This window comes from Vitis riparia, chromosome 14 (genome assembly GCF_004353265.1).
Source record: "Vitis riparia cultivar Riparia Gloire de Montpellier isolate 1030 chromosome 14, EGFV_Vit.rip_1.0, whole genome shotgun sequence".
NCBI classification, from domain to species: domain Eukaryota; kingdom Viridiplantae; phylum Streptophyta; class Magnoliopsida; order Vitales; family Vitaceae; genus Vitis; species Vitis riparia.
The window spans coordinates 11,252,782-11,274,742 of NC_048444.1; the positions used below are offsets into that span (position 1 = coordinate 11,252,782).

General features: G+C 34.0%; 1 protein-coding gene across 8 annotated transcripts in view; it reads right to left on the minus strand.

Moving 5' to 3' along the window:
- Positions 1-2,581: 2,581 nt before the first annotated feature.
- The window catches only part of LOC117930410 (DNA ligase 6), a 58,278-nt gene continuing 38,898 nt past the window's right edge, over positions 2,582-21,961 (minus strand). For 2 of the 8 annotated variants that reach the window (XM_034851056.1, XM_034851055.1), the window contains exons 11-19: positions 19,265-19,424; positions 13,511-13,618; positions 7,742-7,791; positions 4,955-4,989; positions 4,810-4,871; positions 4,580-4,738; positions 4,392-4,480; positions 3,804-3,903; positions 2,582-3,119 (exon numbers count right to left, since the gene is read on the minus strand). In XM_034851056.1, the coding sequence (XP_034706947.1) occupies positions 2,811-3,119; positions 3,804-3,903; positions 4,392-4,480; positions 4,580-4,738; positions 4,810-4,871; positions 4,955-4,989; positions 7,742-7,791; positions 13,511-13,618; positions 19,265-19,424 (1,072 nt within the window). In that variant the 3' untranslated portion in view covers positions 2,582-2,810. The other 6 variants (XM_034851057.1, XM_034851060.1, XM_034851058.1 and 3 more) reach the window with 6 other exon arrangements.

Sequence of the window (21,961 nt, forward strand, 5' to 3'; positions counted from 1 at the left end):
ATAACCTCTTCAAGATTAGGAATGCTTGAGGCATAAATGGTGCCTATGCCTTTCATTCTAGCCACATTACCATCACCATGTGTCGTATTTTCTCCATCAAATTCCATGAATTTAGTGAAAAATGATTTTTTAGTAGTCATATGATGTGAGTAACCACTATAAAAAATATCATGAATGTGATTTACTTGCTTTAAGAGCTATATGAACAACTAAATATTTAAGATCAACTTTTTTCATCTAGATTTGTTTGACATTCGAAACATATATTTTCACATTAGAAGTGTTCTCATTCAACTCACTAAAAATGAGGGATCTTTAATCCATCCTTGGATACTCTCTTTTTACCATTCAACAACTTATTTTTCAATATATAACATTCATTTGTTAGGTTGATCAACTTGATCAACTTCCTTTTAAAAATATTAAACAATCTTGAATAAAATCAATAAAAAAAGCATCCCATTTTTCCACAATGACTAGAGTGAAATTTCAGTTTAGACCAAGTTTCTTAGAAGGTTAAGGTTCTTCATCACACGACTTGATGAAAACTATTTTACCACTAGTAGAGTAGTATTTTCATCCATAAATGTCAAGCCTATTTTATTCAAAGATCTACATTTTGAATTAATCAAATCATTAAGTCTTTTAGAGCTAGGATGTGACTTTTCATTTTTAAGACTTATTCTTAAACATTTGATTTTCAAATTTTAGCTCATTACTATTTTTCTTCATTACTCATTCTTAATCATTAGAAGCAATGTTGTGAAACAAAGATTTCTTCTCCCATAAAAACATCGATCACATTGATTGAACTCTTTTTAGAGGCATTCCATTTGACTTGTTTTTTCTTTTTAAGACTTCAACACTTATTGTACAAAATCTCAGAAGTTGTGTTGAAACGCATCTCAACCATGTAATTCATTAGACTCACTTGAAACTTCTTTTAAGAGAAGTTCTTCATTGACACTCGCTACAAAGGTGGTGAAGAGTTGATGCATTCATCACTTCCATTCGACTCATTTTCATTTGATTGACATGATTTTTCCATGTTGCTTATATGACCTTCTTACTCTTTTCTTTGAGGGACATTTAATTGCAATATGCCCCTTTCCCCCACACTCGAAGTAGTCAATCTCAAATTCCTTTTCAACACATTTTTTCCCCCAATTTTCTCTCTTCTAATTGAGTTTCTTCATTCATTTTAATGTCTTTTGATTTTTTCTCATATTTCCTAAATTTCATGTATGTCAATTTTCTAGAAAACTTAGTAAGCTTTCCACTTGACATATTTTCATCATCCTCAATTTGGGAACTTAAGGACTCTTCTTTAATAGCATTTAAAGCAACTTCTTCCCATTTCCTAGGTGATTCAAGGGTTATCTCAAATGTTTAGAAAGAGGCAACAAGTTCCTCTATTTTTAGAAAAGCCACATCCTTGGACTCCTTGTTAGTAGTACTTTTTTTATGCTAAATCTCTTGCCAAGGATAGGTTCACCAAGATTAAAGCTAGAATTAACTTTGTTCATTAACTTAGCATGAAATTTTCCTAAAGTCTCGTGTTCATTCATCCTAATGATCTCGAATGTAAAGGTTAACATTGAAAGCTGTGACACTTTAATAACATTAGTTCCCTCATAGTAATTTGAAGGACATCCTAAGCTTCCTAAGCAAAATTATGTAAAGAAATTCTTCAAAACTCTTCCATGCTAAATGCATTAAAGATGGAATACATAGCTCTAGCATTACACTTAGTAGCTTTAAGGACATCATAAAAATTTCAAAGAGTTACCATAAATATAATCTTCTCCTATTTATTTCTCAAATTTTCAACTAACACATAAGCTACATGCAAATGAAATAAACATATTCTCAACCAACATAGGAAACAAGGACTTATTTACAAATATGAAACCCATGCTCTAACCGAATTAAAACAAAAATTTAAAGGAGATTAGAGAGAGAGACAATAATATAACATGAAAAATCTCTAAATAGATAAAAACTATTTGTTAATCAGCCGCAAAATTTTCTATGAGACAAAAATTTGAGTATAAAGTTTTACCTATCCCAAGATCTCTACTCCTCTCCCAGATTACTTGTATAGGATCTTAGGAAACTCAGGTTCCTACCATCTTCTTCGGAATCCCTTCAAACACGATATCAACACAAGAAGACATTTGAGTTTTACTGCAATTGATGAAGAATAAGAATAGGGATGTACATGAAAATGAACCAGCGCTTCTTGTTGGAATTTTTTTACTCAAATATGATGTCCAACTCAAATACCCAGAAATTTTTCTCAGAAACAAACACTCCTCAATATGGGAAAAATCTCTAAAAGGTACACCCCAACTCTCTTTTTCCATTAATCCATAATCTAAAAATGAGTTTAAATGATAGAGATTCAACCCTAAAACAATGACTCAGAATGAATAAAATAAAAAAAGAAATTTAATACTATTTGACTGGAAAATGATCGATCCAATCAAAGTGGATGAAATTCATTTGGTGGTCAAAAGGTAATGGCCACAACTGAAAAATCTTTGAGATTCTTTGAAATTCTTTTCATCTGCCAAACAAAAAAAAGCAACTGAAGTAGAATTTCTTCTCTTCCATTTTCATTAACAGTTCCTTTCCTGTTGAAAGCCCGTACAGAATGTATACAACTTTACACTAAATCCATCACTACATCTGTACAGGTTTACACACAAGTGAAGAAGCAAAAGGGCTAATTAAATAACCTTTGCATTGCACTACAAAAAAAATGAAACAAAAAGTTGCATCTTAAGTACAGTGCAGGAAAACCATATTCAATTATGGTGTGTTACATCCATCTTTCTGGTCTGAGAATGAAACATATCAGCTATATCTGCAGCTGTGCTACATTCCTCTGGTCTTCTATCCATTATAGGTCGAATGAACCTTGGAAATCGTACTGAGATGCCACGGGATGGATGAACTAAACCTATGGCTGCCTGATGAACTGGTGACACAGTGAAGTCTGCCCCTCTTATTTCCCAAATAAGTTCTGGAGTAAACCACATATCGGGTAGCTCAGCTGTCTGATAATAAGGTGGCTTTTTGGATAATATCTTGTCTTCATTAAAGAACTCTTTCATCTGCAAGTCAATTTAGAAACCCCCAGTTATTCTACTGATGTGTTGCCCTGCTAGAATGATACAAACTTGTCACCAGGAAAAAAAAAGGGGGAAAAGCCCAAACAGAGAAGAAAATGTGTGAAGTCATTGTCATTATCTTTGTCGAGGTTCCATTTGTTAACAAGAAAATAGTTGCAGCAGGAGTACAATAATGTTGGGTGAGACATGTAATTACTATTGTGATGTCAGTTCAATCATTTTATTAAAATATTTGCCACAAGTGCCAAGCAGATGGCAACATAATTCCCAGAAGGTGGCCTCTCCATTAGTTAAGGGAAGGTTCATCCAATCTCCCTAGAGGATCATTCTTTTTCAGTAGGCAAATAGATAGGCTTAGAAAATGCCAAAGAGAAGGGTCCAATCCTGTACATGAGGCCAACGAACCTGAAGGATCATAAATCTCATTATAACTTACAACCAACACAAGCTTTTTGTGCCACCAATACAAAATCTAAAAAATTTTCTGGGATCGATTCTTCAATTATGTTTTCCTATAATCCAGAGAAAATGGCATTAGTGAAAACATCATGACATAACAATTGCATGCATCTTTACCCAAACTTAAAATCAAGTCGGTATACCCCTACACGCTCACATGACATGCACTTCTACACTACTGTAAATATCAGCAAGAACCGCTTTTACCTCTTTGTAGAAATTATCTGAGAACCCTGACATGACACGACATACACTTTGGAATTCCTCTGTGTCAGGGTTGTAACAAGCCATGAGGAATGGACTATACCTGAAACATGAAAGATCACATATCAAAACATGCCTAACAGCAGTACTTCAAAACAGAGGATTTCACACGGGAAACATTTGGAAGCACCTCAAATTAAAAGGACTTAATATTTCTCTAACAGAATTCAATATAAATAAAAATAATTCTATTAAACATTCACATACTTTCTGGACATAGTTTTTATGATTTTCATTTAGACATTACATCATGAAAGATACGCATCACACCAATCTAAGTGCTGGCTTGAACTTTTAACTACTGGCTCCAGGGAATTCCAGGACACCCTCTAAAGCCCAATCAAGATACAGCTCATTGGTTACCAATATATATAGATATATATATTTTGGCTACAGCACTTCTTTTTTGTAATGACTGCATAATAATGCGAGTCCATGCCTTTCCAAGTTATGGAAAACAAAATGAAAAAAATTTCAATTTCATGCAGTTTCTGAATGCACAAAGAGGAGATGAATCTGAGGTTATTCTACCAGCCTGCTTTTCTCCCATTGCCATGCCAAGCACCGATTGGGACTAAATCAAGTGAGTCATTCAATCCTTCCACATAATCTCGCTTGACCTGCAATAGAAATGTGATTCCTAATCAGAAATTTATAGTTTTATTTATTTTTGATGTATTATCATATCAAAATATCAATACTCCTGCATCATATAAAACCTTTAACCATGTGTCAGTACGCTTAGATGGAGAATATCCAGCATCAATATCTAGAGATTTAATCATAATTCCTTCACATGAGGAGCGAAATGCTTCTTCAAGAAACAAATTTATTTTAGTCAATGTGGCTTCATTGGTTGAAGCATCATCTGCTTCCACCTACAAAACAGAAAATTGTATAAGCAACCAAATATATAATGATCAATTATGGGAATATGCGATGTACTTACTGTTGTTTCCTCTGCATATTCAAAGTAACCCAATTTCTGGTCGTTAAACAAATCCTTCAAATCTGACATACAATGCTTCAAGAGTAAAGGAGCATCTTCCCAGTAAAAGAAAAAATGATTATGTTACCAGAGGAGAAATGCATACATTTTCTTCTTTGACGCAGAGGAATATCCAAAAGCCTGTAACAGAGGATTTATTACAGTAACCTATTTAAGGATTTAAAAACATGATGAATCCAGAAAACTAGAACTCTTCCACCACTGATGCCAACTAATAGCAATTATTTAACCTAACACAGAAACAAATGAGGACAAAATCCTCACTCAAAATCATAACTGATTCTTTTGCAAATTGAGACCATTAACTGACTCTTTACATTCTTAAAAAAGAACAGTGGATTTGAGAAAATTTTGGAAACTGCAATTAACTTTTAATACAAGTAGGATGAAGAATGATGCATGACTAAAATATCAGTCCTATTATCAGTTAGTAAAATAAATGTTGGCATGTGGCAAAACCGTTTTATATATCTTGATTGATCAACTGACAAATACATGTATATTTTCTGCACACATTGATAGCTGAATTTGAAAATACTTTGGATTGTGCTAGTAATGTCACTATATAAAAAGGAAGAATCTCAAGATTAATTAGGTCTCCATAAGCCATAAAACTCCACTGCATGTGACAGACTAGCCTTCATGTTTAGCTTCCGGTCACAGTTTTCTGTTAAATTTTCATTGGTATTTGACCCCACACAAGCAAAACATTACAAGAAGGAAAGTAAAGACTGAGAAAATACAGAAGCAGCAGAAGCTGATCATCACAGTCAACCAGAGGCGAGGCCAGAGGTTGTAGCAGCCTGATGATCATTAGGGAATTTCAGGATTGGGAATGAAAGATGGTCTAGTCCATGGAGAGAAATTATGGAGTTCAGGCTGATTGGGTTGGGAAGGCTGGATTCAAATGGGAGGCTTACAAAGAGGAGGATGTTTCAGCAAAAACTTCTCATGATATAATATCAGAAGAAGAATTCACCAAGTCAGAATTTGAAATTTTGCTGCTACTCCAAAGATGGCCTTTGTTTTTTGGATAGCAGCTCGGGAAGGTGTTGAGTATATTGGTGTTGCATGAGTACAATGAGTGAGGACTCAGTGAAACATCCCTTGAATCATTTCATGTTGATTGGGATTTGTGGGCTCATAGCCTTGTTGCTTGCACTTGTGGACAATGGTTTTGCACTGTTTTGGGCATTACTTGAATGCTTCTAATAACAACAACAGAGACATGTCAACTCCATTTGGATAGATATGAGGAAGGGTGGGAGGTGATATTTTTCTTATCTTTGTTCCTGTGGAACAGAGTGGAATAGGAGAAGTTTTGAGGGAATGAGACTTAGGAAAGTAAGCATAAAAAGATTGTATTAAGATCTGTTGCATGCTTAGGAGGAAGATGTTTTAATTAGGAGAAATAATTCCATTGAATTCCTCAATACCTCGGGTTGTACAAGGGGTTACAAGCTTCTGATTTTTCTTTTTGTACTCATTCCATCATTTCTATTATGTTTTGCCTTTTTTCTTAATTCCTTGTGTGTGGTCCATGAATAATTGCACAGAAATGAGAGAAAAATTTGGACACATCTATGGATTAAATGTAAGTTATACCTAACAAAAAACAAACTGCAGGCACAGCAGAAATGTGACAGTTATCCCAAAACATAACATCACAAAAAAAATATATCTACATAAAAAAACAAAAAAATCAACACAAAATTCCTCTGTTCCCCAATATGGCAGCTACGGAAGGTTTTCAATTAAGTCAAGTTCTAGAATCTAATGACCTGCAGAAGGAGCATAGCTATTTTTTCTCATTAAAAAACTATGATTTGCAGTAAAGCTTCATGGCTTGTGCAATCCTAATTAATCTTGAGATCTTCTTTGCTTTTATATCATGATACTTCAAGAATAACCAAAAATAGTTCAGATTCAGCTGAGCAAAAATAGAGAAAATATACAGAGGCTGTCAGTTGATCAGGGGAATTATCCAAATAGTTGATCTTACCAAACTTCCCTCATCATAGAAGTTCCCTGGAATGTTAAGCTGCAGCATATGGTACCATAAACTGTTTTAATAGACAAACTACTACTGAATTACTAAGGGGTTGTTTGTCTTTTTTAACTTTAAGTCTTAAAGCAAGTTGCTTTAAAATTTAAGCTAAAAGTGAAATTTTTTTACTTTCTCATTAAGACAGAATTGTATTAGAAAAAGTAGTAAGGTAAAAACAAACAATTTTAAAAATGAATTAAAGCATTAATGCAAGTTGCTTATTTGATGATTCATTTAGATTTAAGTACTATTTAAATTTAAGTTAAATTAAGGTCTATTTAGATTTAAGGCAAAAATAAAAATGCCACCTTACTGATTCATCCTCACCAATTAAGGAAGAACCATGGAGCACTGAGGCAATGTTGGAGCCTGGGAAGCTTTACACTACTAATCTGAACATTTCAAGCAGTTTATATTTAGATTTCCAGCAGCTTAAATTTACTTAACACAACAGAGAGCAGATCAGCAGTCCTGAGTTTACTCATGGTACTGGATAGGAGTATGTTAAATCCATCAGAAGCTTTTCTCTGTCACTCACTCAGTTATTCACACTCTCAGAGGTTTCATGATAGAATCCATACCTTAGTCATTCATTGTTCTCCACACTACTTTTGTACAAGATTGGTCACTATAGCTCCATTATCCCTTTTCAAATATGCCAATAACAGAGATTTATTTTCAAATACACTATTCTTTTCTGAGAATGTAAAGAGTGAAGTGATGTTTTTGATCAAAACACTTCCATTGTTCAGTTGCCTTTATTTGTCATCATATATACATTACAAAAGAAAAAATGATTTCAAGAGAAGGGTTCTAGATTCTTACTGTTTTCCATTAGCAAACATGATATCAAAGACAAAGACACAAATGTCAACCTGCAAGGACAGAAGATTTTAAAAGATAAATCTAAAAGCAGATAGAGCAGAGTTAACAGAAAGAAAACAAAAGGATTGAAAATATAATTAAAAAAGACACCAGACATCATTCGGAAATAAATAAATGCAACGCTAGCAATGGAAACAAATTTTTTTTTTTTTTAAAAAAAGCCAACTAGAGAAAATTTTGAGTGAAAGGAGCAGGTGAATATACTCAACCTATTAGAAATCAGCACAATTCCTTAATTCTAGGGATATGACTGATTGTTGTTTTGTTACCTCGTATGGTCCTAGTAATTAGCTGTTAAGAGTGGTAAGCTATTATTCATCATAGTGCAGCTGTATTATAGCTAGAAATAATTGTAAAATCATGGCCTTAGTAATAACACTGTACATCCCCAGAAATAGTTGTAGACTTGTAGTCAACTATATGTACTATTCTTATTGAAATGGGAATAATGCAGGATTAGTTCTGACCAATATGGTATCTGAGCACCATTAAGTTGATGGGCTCTCTATTCTTTTTGTGTCTTTTGCAAAACCTCTTTCACATCTTGGTCTTCATCTTCTTCCTTTTTTTTTTTTTTTTTTTTTCTCTCTATTTTTTCTTAAAATCTGTTGTATTTACATTTGGCAAATAGGGCTAATAAATCCCTTCTCAAAATTCCTCAAATTCCATTAATCTGGGAAGAGCTCAACCAACCCTTCAAATCACTATAGAAAAACTTTTTGTATAGAAGGGGAATAAGTGCTATAATACTATCTTTGAAATTTTTTTTGTTAGTATGGATGTCACATTCTTTCAAAACCAACCCTACTTTACCGAAAATACTCTTTAAGGGGAGAATAATGAGGGGAAGACCAATTTTGGAAAGTGTTGGCTTCTTTACCTTTACCTACCTCTTCTTCACTGAATCCCTCTTTGTACGATCCTAATTCTATGGGTTCGGATATTATAGAATATGAAAAATCATGGGAGAAACCTATCGAGAAAACCTTAAAGTGAACCCGGTGTTTACTCTAGAAGGAAGAATGATCAAGATAAAGAGTATCAAATGACTAAACCATGCCAAGAAACTTCTCTAGAAGAAGGCAACTCAAATAATCCAGTATTTCGGTCCCTAATTCTGCTTTGATTCCCAAGTCTAGTAGTGAGAGAATTTCCTTTGATCTTGATATTCCAATTGCACTTATGAAAGGCGCTTGTTCTTGCACAATGCATCCTATTGCAAAACATGTGTCATATCAAAGGCTATCACCTGCATGTAGACTTTTACCACTAATCTCTCTAGTGTTTCTTTTCCTAGAACCGTACAGGAAGCCTTGAACCATACTGAGTGGAAGACACTAGTTTTGGAAGAGATGTGGGCTCTTGAAAAAAAACAAAATATGAGATGGTTGATTTACCTCAAGAAAAAAAGGCCAATGGGGTGCAAATGGATGTTTACAATCAAGTATAAGTCGAATCAGAATATTTAGAGATAGAAAGAAAAACTTGTCACTAAGGGGTTCATACAGACGTATGGAATAGATTATCAAGAGACCTTTGCTCTTGTGGCAAAGATGAATTCCTTATGAGTTCTCCTTTCACTTGCTGCAAATTTGAACTAGTCATTGTAACAATTAGATGTAAAAAAGGCTTTTTTGAATGGCGATCTGAAGGAAGAAGTTTTTATAGACTTGCCATTGGGGTTTGAAGAATTTTATGAAACTAGATATATCTGCATACTGAATTGAGCACTCTATGGGCTGAAATAGTCACCTAAAGCATAGCTTAACCAATTTACAAGAGCTGTTAAAGGCCAAAGATGTCTCCAAAGCTAGATTGATCATACAATGTTTTTCAAACACTCGACTAATGGAAAGATAGTCATTCTCATTGTGTATGTAGATGACATTATCTTAACTGGAGAAGATGTGAATGAGTTGAACAAATTGAAGTCATTTCTCACACAAGAATTGGAAATTAAAGATCTCGGGCTTTGAAGTACTTCTTAGGAATAGAATTTGCAAAATCCAAGGAAGGAATATTTGTCACACAAAGGAAATATTTGTTAGACCTACCATCAAAAACTGGTTTACTTGGCTGCAAACCAGTGGAGACTCCAATGGAACCAAATGTGAAACTACAATAAAAAAGAACAGAAAGAATTGGAAATCGAGAGCAGTACCAAAGGCTAGTTGGAAATCTAATTTATCTTCCGCATGCTTGACTAGACATAACTTTTGCAGTTGGTGTAGTCAGTTAATTCATGCACTCACCAGGAGATGAACATTTTGAAGTAGTCCAACTGATTCTCAAATATCTAAAAGGGACATCGAGGAGAGGATTACTGTTTGAGAATCATGACCATTTGTAGATTGAAAGCCTACACTGATGTTAACTGGGCAAGTAGTGGAACGGATAAAAGATCCAATTTAGGGTACTGCACTTTTGTTAGAGGTAACTTAGTTAGAGAAGTAAAAAACAAATGGTGATAACAAAGGGTAGTTCTGAATCGGTGTTTCAAGTTGTTGCTCATGGGATTTGTGACATACTTTGGTTGAAAAACTACTTAAAGACTTGAAAATTCCCAGTCCATTGCCTATGAAGCTCTACCATGACAATAAAGCAGCTATCAATATCAATATAACTCATAATCCAGTTCAACACGATAAAACTAAATGTGTGGAGATTGATCAACATTTGATTAAAGAGAAATTGGAAAATGGACTGATTTGCATGCCTTACATTCTAACTGAAGAACAACTGGTCGATGTTCTTACTAAGGATTGCTGCAAGGGTGATTTGATAATCTTACATGCAATCGGGAATGCAAGATATTTTCGAGCCAGCTTGAGAAGTGCAAATCTTGTGTGGTAAATTAGGTGATTAGTTATGCAGATTAGGAGCAACAGATTAGGATAGATTGCAATAGATTAGGAGAGATTTTGGAAATTATCCCCTATAATTTTTAAATATAGCAGTTCCTATTTTTTCAGCAAATTTTTAGGCTAAATTCCCTATGCACATAGAATTACTCTATAATATGTGTTGTAAATAAATAGGATTGTAAACTCTGAAATTATTACGCATAGAAAATGCAGAAAAAATATTTTTCTCTGTAGCTCTCACACACTTTGGTGTAATTGCCAAGGATTTCTTTCTTTCCTTTTATCTTCTTTGATCTTTCATCTCGTTCTACAACAAATAAACTTCTATAGTGCTGGAAACCTAAAGATTCTGTATCTGGAAGACTTTTACTTTATCATCTTTTATGCTAGCATTAGGCCTTTCTAAAGGAAATAGTTGGCATCCTTGAATTGTCACATCATCCAACAGTGGTCTTTTATGCTAGTATTGGCCCTTCTTGTATTTGGGTCTTCCAATGAGGGGGAATCCTAGAAGGGCCACAACTCATAGAGGGAGAAAGCTTACCTGTTGTATTTGGAAGTTTTATACAACTATGAGGTGCCACAACCCATATGGGAATATACAAAAAGCAATCAGTCCTTGCTAGCCCACTCCTTTAGACCTACACACCAACATTCAAACAAGTTGGAGGAGGTAGACATCTTCTTTGAGAGGCTGTATGATCATTCTATTTCTATGGATTCTGAGGATTCAGTGGAGTGGCTCGACACAAAGAGTGGTATTTTTTTTGTTAGGTCCTTCTACTCCTCCTTGGCTAGTAGGGGAGTAGATCTTTCCCCTCACAGTATAGTCTGGAACTCCTGGGCCCCTGTTAAAGTCAGCTTCGTTGCTTGGGAGGCAACTTGGGCCAAGATTGACTCTAGATCAGCTCAAAAAGAGGAGGTGGAAGATGCCTAATAGATGCTACATGTGCAAAGAGGAAGAAGAAATGAGTGTTCATATTCTTCTTCATTGCCCGAAAGCTCGTATTTTGTGGCAGCTAATTTTGCTTTATTTGGTGTACAGTGGGTGATGCACTCTTCGGTGACAGGTTTTCTCTTGAGTTGGGGAGGCTTTCCTGTTGGTAGAAAAAGAAAAAAGGCTTGGAAGGCTGCTCCATTATGCTTTTTTTGGTCCATTTGGAGGGAAAGAAAGAGGAGAGCCTTTCAAAATTGTGAATGTTCAGATCATTCTTTAAAAAGTTCTTTTTTGTAATGGGTAAGATTGTATATTGGGGATAGCTCCTTGTCGATGCTTGATTTTGTAGATTGGTTAGGAGCTCCGTAAGGTGTGGTTGTTTTTGTGTGTCCACGCCTTTTTGTTTTTTGTTCCTTGTATGCATCATGCATACTTTTCTTTTTAATACAATTACTTTTACCTATCAAAAAAAAAAAAAGAATGTTTGGAGCCTTCTTCAAACCTCCTAGGATAGGAGTGGCTGTAGGGTCAAAGATCTTGCACTTTTTGAAGTCCTTCATCAGGCTAGACTTTTGAGTCCCAATCACCTTAGCCAAGGAAGATTCAGCTACTGTCATATCCTGAATGTTAAAGCAGAAGTACGTGAAAATATGGTGTGGTTACACCAAATAACTGATGTCGTTAGTGTTTTCCCACACTTGGGTTCCTTGCTCTATACCCAGAAAGTGGATCTTAACGATGCCTTGAGTTAGATTTCTTTGTAGGTCATTCTTAACGATGAAGAAATTTGAGGGAGAAAAAAAAAAAAAAACTTCTTTTCTCTATCTTCAAACCGATTATAGTACCGATATTGATACATGAATAGCTAAGGTCATTTACCTTAGAAGAGAAATATAATCCTTGATTTTAGGAGAGAAAGTCTCTCATAAAATCAGGGAATAAAATTAGAATAGGAAATACAACTATACCAAAGCTGTGACACAACTGTAACACAGCAGTTCATTCCAGATTTTCTCTAGATCTCCACATACCACCTTGAGTTGTAGCCACTGTGTCTGTGTGTTTGTGTTTTAGTTTCTTTTCTTCAGTCACAGATTTTATAATCATGTTTGAGGATAACTCATCCTTCTTTATAATTTCTAATTCATATCAATGAATCAATTTTTTTTCCTGATAAGAGAAAAGCAGAATAGAGCTACATTGTGCATAACTTATTTACTCAACCTGTTCTTTGAAACTTTATATTTTTGAGAAAGGCATAAAAATACATTTGCAAGACATACAGTATCAGATAATAAAGATTTCAAGTTTGACCAATCTCATGTTACTGACTGGAACCAGCTGCAGTACATGGTTTGGATCTTAGGAGGGGCTGGGGACTTTGGGCCATTACACCGTACTCAATTGTTTAAGCTGAGACTAGTCTCACCTTAGAAGGCTGAAACTTTCCTTCCATTGGTAACTGTGTTGGGGCTACTTCTGGCAGCAAATGTCCTCAAGCCCCTCACCCCAATTACCACACCCCAACCCCTCCCTTTTTCAGTCTTGCAAACAGCCAAAGACAACAATTAGATGGGTAGGGTGGATGTACCTCAATAACAATGGAAATGTAAACCGGTCAGACTTGAAACCTGACTGATTTCTTTCATCTCTATAACTTTTTGTCCCATGCATAAAGCATATTTCCATTAGTGTATGAGGATCTCCCCTATGTAAAGATTCAAAAAAATATTCCTAAAAAGGAAGGAAAATAAAATATTTTTAAAGTATTTCAGGCACCTTAGTCAGAAATAATTTCAAAAGAATTTAGGATAAAATCTAAGACTTTAAGCAGATTTTTCCATGATTCAGTAACTACGAATTGAAGCACTAGACCACAAGACCATCAGAAAAGATGATGCACAACACCTTTATGCTATCCAATGTGATCAAGGAATCTTTGCTTCCTCTCTCTCGTGAAGATAATTCCTGGAAGGACATGAGCTTGCTGCCATTCTTTCTATCAATTGCAACTACCTGAAACCACAAAGAATTACAAATTTAAGAAAGGATAACAGAATTTTCAGAAAATTCCAACTGACGACCACTGCAAGCGCGTTTTTATACCAAAGTTTGATCAAATGATAAAAATGGTTTGTTCTTAAATAAACTTGAATAATTTGGAGAACAAAAGGAAGTTGTCTGAATATTAGTCTTTATCCAATGGCACATGTGTTGTACTTAGACATTTTTCCACCACCTAGTTGAAGAATGTTTGATCCAAGATCAGGCTTCTAAGGTCTCCTCATGTTATAAGCACAGATGGAGTGTTTATTTTGACATCCCTAGGTTTGATTTTCTTAATTAAATGAAGTCGACTCCTAGATTCATTTGATTTTCTTATAAATGACTTTGACTCCTAGATTTAAGAAATATCTACCTTAATTTAAGAAATTTTCCAGGTGTGAGATTTTTTTTTCCTCCCTTTTCAACATAAATTTTATTTGACTAATTGGTTTTTTTCTTCTTCCGTTTTTTTTTTTTTTGTTATTTTGTAAGGCTTGATTTGTTATTTTCAAAATGCACAAATATTGCTTGTTAAACCTAAGAATTTTTTTTTTTTGAGTTGTCTACCATGTATCCAATATCTATGTCTATCTATCTATCTATCTATCTATATATATATATATATAGAATCATTACTCAACTTTGTGGTGTTAGCTTGTTCTAGTTAGAAAATAAAATTTTCAAATCTTTTAACTAATAACCAATTTGCCTGTGATTTGGTCACAACAAATCTTTTAGTGTCTACAAATACTACACCTTTGAGGCATAATGCAATAGGTGCTTGTGATCAGTATAGTGGGGTCTTGAAGTTTTCTTTTTTACTCTTCTATTTTCTTCCTTGAATTTCTCCTTTTTTGTTTGTATCAAGAAATGATTTCACACTAATAGGAAACTACCTTATTTTGTGCCCTATGTTTTCTTTTCTTCAAGACACCCTTTTAGGCCAATAAAGAAGGGTTTCATGCTAATAGAGAACTTTCCTATTCCAAGTCCCACCATCTTTTCCTTGAAATACATCCCTTTTTGAAATTCGACTCCCTAAAGGATGGCAATTGATGATGGATAATTAACCCTATTGCAAAGATTATTCTCCTTATTCATCAAGGCTCTTCTTTTTTTCTTTTTCCTTCTCTTTCCATTGTCTTGTTGATTGGCCCCACATTGATTGAGGTGCATTTTGATAGGTGTGAAGTGTTGACTAAAACATTATTAGTAGCAGCAAATAATGGTACTAATTGTTGAACAACCGATTTTTCTAAAAGTTTAAACTTGTAGGATTTAAGCTCACAATGTATATCATCCATTCTAACACCCTCCCTCACATGTGGCCCCCTTTGGTTTATACATGGACTTAAGAAATTGGGGAAATAAAGTAGTCTCTTCTAGGCTTAATAAATTGAGAAAATAAACATATAGTGAGGTCTAAACACATTACCTCCTGCCAAATGAGGCTCTGATACTATATTGAACAATTTCCTAAAATCTTAAGCTTGTAGGATTTGGGCCAATAATGTATATCATGAACTCTAAAACTAATTTCATGGTGGCTTAGTTTTGACATGGAGATGATGGCTAGAGACGTGGGGAGTGCTAGAGGTTCCATGAGGCAAATAAGTTGTGGGTGATGTCAACGAGCTTGGATTGGCAGAGGTTTGGCACTTCCTTCCAGTTAACGACAATGTGGTTGTAGTTTTGGTACAAATAGAAAGAAGGGAAATGAGAGGAGGAAGAAAGAAGAAAAGAAAGAAAAAGAAAGGAAAAAGGGGAGAGAGGTAATAGAAGAAAAAAAAAAGAAGAGAAAAGTAAAAATAAAATAAAAGAACAAAAAAAGGTCTTTTATAAGAGTCTCACCTAGAAGAAAAGTAATGAAGTTTGACCATTTAAAATTGCAAATAATGCAAAAAGACTTACTATTATTTATAATCAATCTATTTTACAATAATTAATCTTATTGATAAGCTTTAGGAAACATTAAAAACTAAATAAAACCATGAAAAAAAATCTAAGATTTAAACTAGCTTGTTAAGAGTCTTATTTCCTTCCTAAAATAAAAAAATAAAAAAAATAGAAAGAAAATAATAATAATAAAAAAAAACAAATAGAAACTTTATCTCTAGAATTAGAGAACTCCAACTTTACAACAATTTTTAGTGCAAAAATTTTGACATTGTTCTTGATTTAGGTGTTAACACCTAATTACATTGAGTGGCAACTTTCATTGGATGTCAACTTAATCTTTATAGAGTACCAAAGTTTTGGCATGTATTGGTCTGGTATCATACCAATGTGAACTTTTTAACAAACATCTTGGTTTAGTATCCTACCAATGAACTTTTTAACAACCAATTTGATTAAGCTTTCTAAATTTTGATGCTAGTCCTCATAAGATCTTTTTCTTTCTTGTATATATAAAACAAGAAACAAACATTTCATTGCAATGGAATAAGTATAAAGAAGGATTATAAACCTTTTCCCCACTACATAAACCAAATCAAATATAGAAAAACACTATCCACTAGTATTCATAGGATGTCAAGCCAACTTCACTGGATTTCAAGTTTGTCTTCCTTGAGTGCCAAAATTTTGAAACTAGTTGTGATTAGGTGTCATACCATTCTTCATGGATGTCAAATTTTAACACTCAACTTAATTGACTGTGAAAAGTTCAACATAGTCTTCAAGTTAGTTTGCATGGGGTGCTAAGATTTCAACATCCATCTTCTATAGGGTCAAAAGGCATAACATAGTGTTATTGTTACCTGATAAGCAAACACAAGCATGACAAGGGCTTCATGTTTGCTAAAAAGATTAACAATTTCTTATTCCATGCATCAAACAAATACAAGTTACATGTAAACATGATACTAAAAAAATGTGAAAGTAACTAAAAAATGATACTAAAAGAAAAAGGGTAATGTGAGAGAGAACATGGTAGGTGGATCTTGTTTTTCTTTTCTTCCTCCTCTTTTTCCCTCTCATCTCTTTCCTCTTTCCCCTCTCTTCCTTTCTTATTTCTCTTCCTTTCCTTCTTTCTTCCTTCTGTCCTTTTCCTTTCCCTTTCCCTTTCTTCTGCTTACTTTATCAAGACAACAACCATGCCACCACCTATTATGCTCAAACTCTCCAACTTCATCTAGCATACTCATGTCAACAAAATACAACATGAGTGTGGGTAGGGAATCTTATTAGTTACTCTTACCTTACTTCAAACATGGATCTTTGATTTTGATTGACTTATTTTTTAATTTTTGATTTCCTTAGCTGATTATTACATCAAAAAAAGAGAGATTAAGAATAGTTAGGGATAAGAAAGAAAAGAGAAAGATATAAGATTAAATAAAGAAAGTTCTTATTAAAAATAGTTTTACCTTTAATTAATTTCTGATTGTTTTTTTCCCTTTTATTATGTTGCATCCTCGTATCTATATCTAAATTTTGGATCTTTTTTAGCTAGTTTCCCCATTTCTTTATTTTGAAGTTAAAAGAATCTGACTCCTAGATATGTATCCACACTCGAGTCCAACAATCAGACCACCTTTGTTCCACAATTTCCAGCTTTAACTATCATTCCAGTTAAAGGCAAGTTCCAAGAATCGCCACATCTCCAACCATTATCTTTACGTAATCTCATAATACTATGAAATTAACATTGACATTCAAAGCAGTCACAATGTTGTATTCAACACTTGACACCTATGAGATCTCCACCATCAGACCCATAGTTAGCAACTTATACACCATTTCCATTGCTTGACTACAGCTATGGTCATATTGCCACCTCTATCATCTCTGGTTCATTGTTGGTCATTCACCATCATTCACTACTTGAAGATCATACCCACAAACTGATTTCTCTTCATTTCATAAGAAGTCGGTGCAAAAAATTAAAATAAAAAAATAAAATAATAATAATAAATAAATAAACAAACAAACAAACAAAAAATGGTATTTAGGGTTTAGGGTTTAGGGCTACCTCTTGTAATGAACATTCAAGCTTTCAAAGTATGAAAGTTTGATCAAATTATACTCACATGTTTTAGGTAAAACATATTTGAAAAACAAAATGTCAATACTCTAAGTAGTCATAATGTTTAACAAGAACACATGGGAAACATGGATGTCTAATCGGTTGTATTGAATGGTGATCAGCTAAAAGCAATTTAAGGACACCAAAAAAAAGAAAAAAGAAAAAAAAGAAAATTGTACAAAGAAATGAAGAAAAAGAGTGAGAAAATACATGCGATCAACATGGGTACATGACCATGTGACAAGACAACACCAAAAGAAAATGTGTGAAACCAAAAGGAAGACATTTCTCGACAAGGTTGATTCATTTATCATGAATGTATAGATAGAAAAAATGAAAGGAAAATCAAAAGGTGATGTGCGTGAAGAAGAAGAAAGTGGGACTTATAAATAGAAAAGTTTTTGGTGGAAGATAGAAATACGAAAGTTAAGAAAGTTTCCTATCATTTGGTTTCAAAGGAAGATCTTACACTAGAAGGTAATTAATTGTACTATTTTAAGTCATTATTTTGAAAGCAAATAATAAGAAAATTTCCCATTAGTGTAAGAGCCTTCTTTGAAACTAAATAATAGTAATACTAATAACAATAACGACGACAACAATAAAAATAAAAATTTGAAAATTTGATTTTCTAACCAAAATCCCAAGACGACAGAGCAAAGTTCAATTTGAAGATGATGAATCCAAAAATTGTTTATGTGGTAAACAACTTAAAAAATAAAATAAAAAATGCATAGCTTTAATACACAATGTTTTGGTGTTTGAAAGATCACAAATCAAGTGTTATAATTAAATTGTTGTAAAAAATGAAGAGAACAAAAGTTTAACTTTAATTAAGAAGGCAAATCTCTCAAATTAAGGAAAGCTATTTCTTAAATAAAGAAGTCTAATTCCTCAAGTCAAGAAAATCAAATTAGGAAAAGTCAAATTAAACAACCTAGTTGCAACTATAAATACAAATATCCTTCTTTAGCATAGGGATCCTTAGAAGAAAGAAAGAGGGACCTTAGAATTTTGATCAAAACCAGCATATATACATAGTTTGACTTGTCAATGAAAGAACATCAAAGCACCACACATGCGCCACCTGTCCAACTTCAAAATTTAAGATCAAAGACAATATTCAGACAATTTCTGTTTGTTCTTTTAGAACTATTCAAAGAACTGATACAATTTTATCTGGGTAGAAGTTATCCCTGGCCCTCCATTAAACTTCAATGAAAGAACATGGTTTCCTTTTGTTCTTTTAGAACTATTCAAAGAACTGATACAATTTTATCTGGGTACAAGTTATCCCTGGCCCTCCATTAAACTCCAATTCAAGGATGTGAGCTCACCAACTCTGAGATTACAATTAAGAAAGGTAATTGAATCAAAGGGCTCATATTCTCTTCTGAAGATGGACCAAAGAGGATTTGCACCAATCATTTGTTTTTAAGTAATATAAATTTTATTCTGTTCACTTCTTATCTTGTCTATTTGATTGTAGGACGCAAAATTTGTTCATACAAATTTTTTAAACTTCATGTAAATAAATATATCAAGTCAATCCTCAGAATAAAATAGCATCTCATAATGGAAGATAATACCTCAGCATCCAGTATGAAAGTCAATGCATCAGGCTTACATGATTCCCTGACCACACTAACCAAATCTGGAAACCTTGATGTCGTTTCATCCCCATTTCTTGAAAAGATACGCACCGATCCATCAACTAGTTTGTGAATTTGGGCGCGCTGACCATCATATCTGAAGATACAAGTGCCATTCAAATGCAACATGCAAGTTCAGTGGGTAACATAAAGAGATAACAAAATGAGCATAAACATCCATAAGACAGTTTTCATGTTCAACTTAAAAATACAAATAGTGTGAATCTCTCCAAGACATGAAACATGTGGAATAAATGAAAAAAACAATACATTGAATTTTACCAAATAAGAAAACAAAAATAAAATCACAAAACTCACATACGGAAACCTTCAAAATCCTACAACTGAATTATGTCAATTACAAAAAATCTGGGGGAACAAACATCAAAAGAATTCTAAGTTCAAATTTTCAACGTAAGAGCTCTATCAAAAAAAAGAAAAAAAGAATAAAAAAAAGGTATTCACAGCCCCCATGGCTTAACTTAGGTGACAATGAGGTGGGGGTGGGATGGGAGAGGTTTCACATTAGGTTCTGTAAACTTGTGAAAGAGTTATGAAAACTGATATATTTCTTAGGAAAAAAATATTATAAGATATATAAAATACACTAGTTGATCTATTGAGCTCTAAACTAGGAAAGATATCCTAACCTCCCATACATAGTAGATCCACATCAGTGGTAACAATAGAACTATAAATATACAACTAATTTATAGAAAGTAATTGCCTATTCTACCAAATTATTGTCTATTCTTTTTTTTTTTTTGATAGATAAAGAGAATAATATTAAACGGGAAGAGGAAACACCAAACTAGTGCCCTTTAGGTATACAGGGAGTATACAAAAGCAGCCCACAAACTCGAAACCAAGGGATGAGGAAATAAACAACAACCCTTGCCCTTACTTAGAGCCTAGCCACTCAAAAAAGCTAACAAGAGAAGAAGGGCTCAAAACTATAAACACCCTAATCCAAGACCAAAGATTATATACAAAAGAATATTTCAACCTTTGGAGCGAAAACACCTCATTCCCAAAAGCCAACAAATTTCTTTCCTTCCAAACTAACCAAAATATACATAAGGGGGTCATTTGCCATGCCTTTTTACGGGTTTTCCCCACAAACGCTCCATGCCACCCAAGGAGAGTTGAGGGAAACAATGGTGTAGGGGATTTGCAAACTACTTTGGTTGAGACCAAGCATGTGGAAATTGATAGACATTTTCTAACACTCCCCTTCAAGATGATGCAAAGATATTTCGCATTCCAAGCTTGCTAATTATCTGTTGAAAGTTTGTATTAGATAATCCTTTTGTGAGCACATCTACAAGCAGGTTGGAGGATGAAACATATGGAGTACAAACTTGTTCGAAGTGAAGATTTTCTTTTATAAAATGTCTATCAATTTCCACATGCTTGGTTTGGTCATGTTGAACTGAATTATGTGCTATGTTTATAGCTGCTTTATTGTCACAATAAAGCACCATTGGACTCTTTACTCTCACTTGCAAATCTAAGAGTATTATCTTCAACCAAAGTAGTTTGCAAATCCCCTACACCATTGTTTCCCTCAACTCTATCTTTGCACTAGAACGAGCCACCACTGGTTGTTTCTTGTTTCTCCAAGTAACGAAATTCCCTCTTAAGAAGGTGCAATACCCGATAGTCAATCTTCTGTCTATCATAGAATCAACCTAGTCAACATTTGTATAAGCTTCTAACTTTGGCTTGCCACCTTTCTGAAACAAGAGTCCTTTTGCTAGAGTTTCTTTCAAGTATCTAACAATTCTGTAAATAGCTTCAAGATGTGGATTCAGAGGAGCATGCACAAACTAATTTACCACACTCACGGCATAAGCTATATCCGATCTTGTGTGTGATAGGTAGATAAGCTTCCCAACCATTCTTTGATAAATACCTCAATTAGATGGTTCTTCCTTCTCTTGTTTTTCTCCTAGACAATGATTAGCCTCCATTGGAGTGTCAATAGGTTTGCAACCAGCCATGCCTGTTTCTTGACGGAGGTCTTGAGTGCATTTCTACTAGGAGATAAAAATTCCATGTTGAGATTTGGTTACTTCAATTCCTAGAAAGTATCTTAGACTTCCAAGGTCTTTCATTTCAAATTCTTTTGCCAAATAAACCTTCAATCCTAAAATCTCCGTGTTGTTATCACCAGTCACAATAATATCATCCACGTACACAATTAAGGCAATAACTCTCCCAATTGAGGATGGTTTTATGAATAAGGTGTGATCACCTTGACTTTGGGAATAGCCTCTATCAAGCATAGACTTGGTAAATTTCCCAAACCATGCTTGAGGTGATTGTTTCAACCATAGAGGGACTTTTTTAGTCTACATACCTTGCTCTTCAGTCGTCTCTCCTAGTATCCCAATGGTATGTCCATATAAACGTCTTCTTCTAAATCTCTGTGAAAGAATGCATTCTTGAGATCAAATTGATGTAGAGACCAATTCTTGATGTCAGCCAAAGACAGAAGAATTCTAATGGTATTCATCTTTGCCACTAGTGCAAACATCTCATGGTAGTTTATAACACAAGTTTGAGTGTACCCTTTGACAACAAGTCTTGCTTTGTATCTTTCCAATGATCCATCAAATTTGTATTGCATGG